Below are 7,705 nucleotides of genomic sequence, written 5' to 3' on the forward strand. Positions count from 1 at the left end.
TGGTGGTGATGGAAGAGGTAGTGGTGTTGGTGGAGGAGGTAGTGGTGTTGGTGGAGGAGATGGTGGTGGTGGTGGTGAAGGAGGTGGTGGTGATGGAGGAGGTAGTGGAGATAGTGAAGGAGATGGTGGAGGTGGTGGTGATGGAGGTGGTGTTGGTGGAGGAGGTAGTGGAGATAGTGAAGGAGATGGTGGTGGTGGTGGTGAAGGAGGTGGTGGTGATGGAGGAGGTAGTGGAGGAGGTAGTGGAGGCGGCGAGATGTGCTACGTCACTCCCAGAGTCAACCCTTGACCCTCGCGCCGTCTTGGCTCAGGTCCTGGTGTAGGGTCATGGGGCCAAGTCCTGGTTAAGGTCGAGTTCAGGTCCTGGTTAAGGTCAAGGGCTGAGGTCTTGGGTTAAGGTCGAGCTCAGGTTCTGGTTTGGGTTAAGGGGTCAAGTCTTGGTTAATGTCAAGATCTTCAACTTCGGGTTAATGTTAGGGACTCAGGTCATGGGGTTAAAGTTTAGGGCTCAGGTCACGGGGTTAAAGTTAGGTGCTCAGGTCATGGTTAACTTAGGGGGTCAGGTCATGGTTAAGTTAGGTGGTCTCAGGTCATGGGGTTAAAGTCTGGAGCTCAGGTCATGGGGTTAAAGTCTGGAGCTCAGGTCATGATCAGAGTTAGGGGCTCAGGTCATGGTTAAATAGTTGGTAGCTCAGGTCAGGTGTGGGGGATGGGGTTGAGGGAGGTAGTGAGGGGGGAGTTAGGGAGTGAAATCCTGGTTAGCATGGAAGGTCAGTCGATGTTTTTGGTAAGGCCGGGGAGGTCAGACCGAAGAGCAAAGGGGAAGATGACCTTCACAAACATGCAAATCACTGCAGGACTTGTAGTAGAAAACCCCAGGACGCGAGTCAACAACCTCACACCCGACAACCCCCCACCAGAACCCCACAACCCCTTTATATAACCCCTTACACCATTAGAAACGAACCTCAGACCCCTTATATAACCCCTTACACCATTAGACACGAACCTCAGACCCCTTATATAACCCCTTACACCATTAGACACGAACCTCAGACCCCTTATATAACCCCTTACACCATTAGACACGAACCTCAGACCCCTTATATAACCCCTTACACCATTAGACACGAACCTCAGACCCCTTATATAACCCCTTACACCATTAGACACGAACCTCAGACCCCTTATATAACCCCTTACACCATTAGACACGAACCTCAGACCCCTTATATAACCCCTTACACTATTAGATAAGAGCCCCACACCCATTACAACCCTTAGACGAGAACTTACACCCATTAAAACCCCTGAGAACATTAGGCCAAAACCCCATTCCCCTGAAAATTATTCCATGAGAACTTTGCCCTATTAAAAACCACACATCCCAAACCCAACCCCCACCTACCTTTAAACACACACACACACACACACACACACACACACACACACACACACACAAAGGTTATGCAGTTTTTTATGCAAATTTCTGGTCGTGGTATTGGATGGTGGCATGAATTAGGTCCATGCCAGCGGCCCGAGAGAGATAATGAGACAGATTGAGATAATGAGAGAGAGAGAGAGAGAGAATAAAAACCTAACCTAACCCAATCCATTATTGTTTACATGTCTCCGTTAACACTACAAACGAGACTGCTGTTTACACCTGAACAAGGAATAGTTACACCCCAGTTTATTTCACCTCAAGATTAACCAACCGGAATTATGTGTATTATGTGGTATAATCTATGGTGCATATGTGGTACAATTGATGGCGTTATCTGGGACAATCTATGGTGTACTATGGTGGTATAATTTATGGTTCTGTAAGGAGCTATACAGGTATGACACACTGTATGGTACAATACAATACAGTGAAACCTCTATTTAAAGAACTATACTAAAATGAAAGTGTTATATCGAGGATCCGTTAAATATGAAACCTCCATTTAACGGATTATACGGAGAAATTCGTTATATGAAGAGTTCACTATACACAGTTTGTAATACACTGTGTGGTACATGACGCTGTACAATTTGTGATGTTCCTCGTGGTTCAATTAATAGCAGGACAACCGATCATTACTAGTATTTATGGAGGAAATAAATAGCCAGACAATAGCCAAGTACAACTAGTACTTAGCCTCTCCCACACTCACTGGACACACTTCCATCACCAGACAGAGAAGCACTCAAGACTATAGACTCAACACACACACACACACACACACACACACACACACACACACACACTTGAAATCCATACAAGACGACAGGCGACACGGCTATATCGCCCTAAACAGTTACTCTGGGAGGACGGACGGACGTGGGGATGGGGTAGGGTGGGGATGGGGTAGGGTGGGGATGGGGTAGGGTGGGGATGGGGTAGGGTGGGGATGGGGTAGAATGGGGATGGGTTGGGGGAAGAAACTTGACCAAACATCCAAGAACATTAATTAGAATACAGGTACACATTAGTTGAGTCACATAGCTACCTTCTCTACTGAGGGGCAATAAATCCTTCAGATACCAACACCGCGCACGCCAGAGAGAGTCAGGCAGTCAGTCCCCTTTTTGTTGAAGGGCGTATAAGAAGAGGTGGAGGATAAGGAAAAGAAGACGGAAAATGGGGAGGGGAAGGAAGGGGTAGGAGGAGGTTGGAGGAGTAGGAGGAAGAGGTGGAGAAAGGGGGAAAAGTAGGAGGCTGAACAGGAAGAGGAGGACACACGTTACACTAGCAGTAGTAGCGTAAAGTAACAGTACCCGGTGTTGAGGGAAAAACGTGTAGGAGGAAAGAATTGTTAGGAGTAGCGGCAGCGTAACAAGATAGTAGTAGTAGTAGTAGTCGTAGTAGTAGTCGTAGTAGTACCAGCATTACGTCAGGACACGAAGACAGAGAGAGAGAGACATTCCCACTAAGTATCTCCAGCAGACTTGAGGTAAGAGGCTGGGCTGAGGGTATGGTACTGTACTGCACGCGAGGAAGCTATACAGACCCACAGGACCACACCTCATCATGTGTCCCGTTAATGGCTTCTTACTGCAGCCACACCAACACCAGGAATGTGTACAACCACCTACTGTGTAAGCTCTCAGTCTCTCACAGGTTAAATGTTCAAAAAATAATGCAAAGTATGTGGTTCAACATATACTTATGGTCTTGGCCATAAATTATGTGTATAATAAACTTAAAGAGGTATGCAGATGGTAACCTCGGGTACCTGTAATTAATATGGTATTGGAAGGTGAGAAACAGGTGTAGAGGTGTTACCTGAATAATTGGGTGGGGGTGAGGAAGCGCTGTCCATGTTGAGGGCGTGTGATGGTGGGAGAGGAGGCGGCCACCTGCTATATACCCAGCCCACCGCCGCCACCACTTCCCGGGCTGCCTCTCTGTGTCCACAACACGTGCACACCCTCCCTACCCCATCCACCACGTGTTGCGCCCGGCGGCAAGCTGGCTCCCTGCCTCGCTCGCTACCTCGTTACCTAGCTGCCAGGCAGGCAGGCAGGCAGGCGGACAAGCAGGTAGGTGGGTAGTGTGGCTGGCTGGCCGGGCAGGTGCAGGCAGAAGCAGCAGGTAGTGGCCGGAGTGGCGGAGGTTGCCTACTACCAGTGTCCCTGGACGGAGCAGCAGTAAGCGCCACAACAGTACCAGCTCCAGCAGAGGCCGCACACTAGTTGCTAGGCGGGGGTCCTCTGCCCCTCGACCCCCAGCGTGTGTCGGGGCCGGTGGCGGGTCACCCGGCTTGTCTCGGAGGTCAGGTCACCTCTACCCAGGAGGGAGGAGAGACAGGAGAATGCACCTAGAGAGGCACAGTCCCACACCCACGCCTCAACACATCTGATGACCGCTGCCGCCACACACTCCTGGCTTCAGTACGGCACAACACACACTTTCCTCACACTAACTACACACCCACACACCTTCAGCTCACACCAGTAGAACCAACACTAGTAGAGGCCGCTAAACTACAGTACCACACACACACACTGAGTGGCAGGTCCTCCGGAAACCCACACTGGACCTCTACTCTCACTTTCTACTCTTAGTGAAGTCTCCAACGGGACCTCTGACTCTCACGTCATGGAACATAAACCTTCCAGGGTGTGTGTGTGTCACTTACACAGGGTTAATATGCTCTTGAAAAATACATCGACTGACTTCAAATCTACAGTATCTACTTATCACTTATAGTATCTCTATAACAGTTTCCTGAAAAATATAAACAAGAAATGTGATTCGATTATCTTGAGTTTTCTTGATGGGTTATATTACACAACCTAACCTAACCATAACCCAAAAGACACACATACACACGAACCTCAAAACGACATTCATTCCAAACTGAAGGAATTAATTTCATACTGAACATACACAGACCAGAGACATGTTCAAGGGTAAAGTGATGTGATCCCAACAACTACTATGGGAACCACCGAAGGACTTGTATGGTTGTGATTGTGTTAATAAATAAGGCAGGTAAGTGTTAATCAAGGATGTATGAACGACCTAAGGTGATGTAGTGGAAGGGGTGGATGCTTGTTTATGTCACCAGTAAATTAACATTGATCAAGACTGTGTGTAGATGATGGAAGTGGTGAAGTGGTGTTGGTGAGAGGAGAGGAGTGTATTGTGGCGGCGGCGACATGAAGGCAGGGCAGCACCAGGAGCGGCAGCATTCCAGCGTTAGCCTCATCAACTGGCAGACTGGTGCATCAACAGCAAGAGCGCCGCCTGTCCCACGCCTCCCTCTCCACACACCCCCCTCCCCCCAGCCACCCTACCTGCTCCCCCACTCATGTAAATAACATACATTCACGTGGACAGAAATGTGTTTTTCACATACACCAGTTCTTTTTAAAAAGGCAACTAAAAAATCAACTATCCCTTTTCTCTGTTAGTGTCCCTCTTACTTTACGTCTTTCTAAAAAAAATGGTGACACTAATTGTACAAGTTCACTCAAGATATTAATTCTTACACACATGAACGGCTACTGTGTGTCGTACACGTGCATGACACTGTGAGCAAGTTTCTGACACAGTCAGCCAGTAAGTGTTAAGCACCAACAGCCCGCGGTAACAACACCTGCAGTCCCGTATAAACAAACGTTCAAATCGTAGGCTCATCACTTGTGAGTGGTGCGGCGGGCGGGCACGTGGAGGCGGCCGGCATCATAACTCATTCATATGTGTTGCCGCGGTTTTGGTCCATGTAAAAACAACATAGTTGGGTGCACTTTATTGCCAGCTTCATCCTCCTCCTCGGCCACAATCGCCGCCACAGACTTCCAGTCCAGTTCAGTATAGAACTTCTTCCACCATTACCAGGTAATGTGATGACACTTTACGCCCTGGCACCTCAGGCACTGGTGCATTACCACTGCTGCCCTTGTGAGCACTGCTGGGCCTGGCTGGCCAGCAAGGAACCAACACTGTCGTGGCCACGGCGATAAACGTGAGTGGCGTAACGCTAATTATTACATCACTACTCACACTTCACCACCTCCCCCCTCTTGGCCCACACCTAGAGACGTCTAGGCCCAGTAACGTGATGGTCAGGAGGAGGGACATGCCTGATGGCCTCCTGCTGGTGGTTATGAAGGGCAGCAGCAGCACGCTGTCCCGACAGGAATGTCGCCTGCCAACACAATGCAGGTGAGTGAGCACTGATTACCGGCAGGTGGACAGGTGAGGGGCCACGAGGAACTGGGCACCCACCACCTACTGGAAGGAGGCGCAGTGAATGAGTCGCGGGCGTGGATGTGGGCGGCGAGGGGCAAGTGTAAGGGGCGGGGATGCGGGCGGCGACCAATGAATGGGTGGGCCCACACCTGGACGTGCCAGCGGGTGTTGGTTACCGTTGGCGTTGGCCTGTGAGCCCGGGTGGTGTGGGCGTGGTGTTAGGGCGCCCCACCACTACAACTGCGGGTCTTAGTGCCGCCGCTCTTGCTGCGGCTGCGGCTCGTCCTGCTAGTGGCGATGTTGTGCTGGTCAAGGCGACCGCCTCAGCCCGACTAACACCAGCCACGCCATGCCCTCAGCTTTATGGCCCACCCGTGCCCACTGTCAGTGTGTCAGGCTCTGTCTGTGTGTGTGTGTGTGTGTGTGTGTGTGTGTGTGTGTTTATGAATGTTGCTGTGTATATGTTTATGTACCAGATTACGTGTTTGTAAAAATAAATATATATGTGTGTGTGTGAACAATATGCGAATGAGAAGCTATTATGTTTCTTAGCACACATGGGCACGTGCGCGCGTGTACGCAATTTGTTCTTACACATGACACACCAGAGTCCACGTGTGTAAGAAGATAGTTAACAGTAAGGGTGCGAGGTGACGTTATACAGGAGGCGAGGCAGACAGTGTAGTGTACAGTGAGAGTTGTACACGTGTAGTCAGCACATACCTTCCTGTGATGACCCCCCTCTCTCACCAACCCTCCATCCCCTCCCTCACCAACCTTCCATCCCCTCCCTCACCACCAACCCTCTATCCTCCCCCTCACCAACCCTCCACCGCCCCTCACCAACCCCTATCCTCCTTCACCACCCTCCATCCTCCCCCCCTCACCACCCCTTCACCCACCCCTCCAACCCCCCTCCCCCTCCACCCTCACCACCCCTCCAACCCCCCTTCACCCCCTCCAACCCCCTCACCACCCTCCAACCCCCCTTCACCACCCCCTCACCACCCCTCCAACCCCCCCTCACCCCCCAACCCACCCCTCCAACCCCCCTCACCACCTCCAACCCCCCCTTCACCACCCCTCCAACCCCCTTCACCCACCCCCCCTCCACCCACCCCTCCAACCCCTCACCCACCCCTCCAACCCCCCCCTTCACCACCCTCCATCACATTAATAGCGTGTTAATAATAATAACAGAGGTATATATATGAGTTCTGGATACATAAACACATATAATAGAAGGAAACAATAATATCCTTCAGACCCGAGACAACAAGGACTCACTTAACACCGCCAGACTCCGCTTTACCTCACGTGATATTTGTATAGGATTACAACCTCGGGATTAGTAATAGTAACTTTAAAAAATACACAACCACCGGAATGTCGTTAAAGCCCAATAAATTCACATTAATATACAGATAAGGCGGAGGCATCGATATACCTTCCCCATCTCAGCCTGAGCCAGCGTGTGTTACCTGACCCCCGCGGCCACACACGGCTCTCTCATACACACTGTCTGGGTGGGCTGGGTGTAGTGCAGTGTGGTGTAGACTAACCTAGGGCAGCCACCCACCAGTCATCATCATAAGCACGGGGAGATGTTCTCATCACCACCACTTAAACTTTTTTTACAGGGACAGAGAGAGAGAGAGAGATCAATGATAACCTAATGTAATTATTTATATCTTTCCTTGACCAGTATTTATGTTACAAGTGTTACATTACTGGACAACCTCCATAGACAGATAGACTGTACCCATATAAACGATGGGAGACATTATACCCCATAGTACAGGTCCCAACTGTAGGTTTATAAAGGAGCAGCAGGCAACCACAGGGTCACACTCTTCTTCTCCCTGTTCCTACCTAGCGTGTGTTAGTGAGTTTCTCCACGGCCCTACGCCTGGCCCTTCCTACCCTTCTCGTATGAGCATCTAGGTAAGGGAGCAATGACAGGAATGTCGCTCCAGCACTGGCTGTCCCTGCACAGATAATTCACATCGGACCAATTAT

At 50.2% G+C, this 7,705-nt stretch overlaps 1 protein-coding gene across 1 annotated transcript in view; it reads right to left on the minus strand.

Annotated features, from left to right (window-relative positions):
- The window catches only part of LOC121862102 (mothers against decapentaplegic homolog 3-like), a 62,332-nt gene extending 56,350 nt beyond the window's left edge, over nt 1-5,982 (minus strand). The window contains exons 1-2 of the mRNA XM_042360087.1: nt 5,863-5,982; nt 3,272-4,216 (exon numbers count right to left, since the gene is read on the minus strand). Coding sequence (XP_042216021.1) covers nt 3,272-3,308 — 37 coding nt within the window. The 5' untranslated portion in view covers nt 3,309-4,216; nt 5,863-5,982. The remainder of the gene's footprint in view (nt 1-3,271; nt 4,217-5,862) is intronic.
- Nucleotides 5,983-7,705: the final 1,723 nt, after the last annotated feature.

Source organism: Homarus americanus, unplaced genomic scaffold, assembly GCF_018991925.1.
Source record: "Homarus americanus isolate GMGI-L3 unplaced genomic scaffold, GMGI_Hamer_2.0 scaffold25013, whole genome shotgun sequence".
NCBI lineage: Eukaryota > Metazoa > Arthropoda > Malacostraca > Decapoda > Nephropidae > Homarus > Homarus americanus.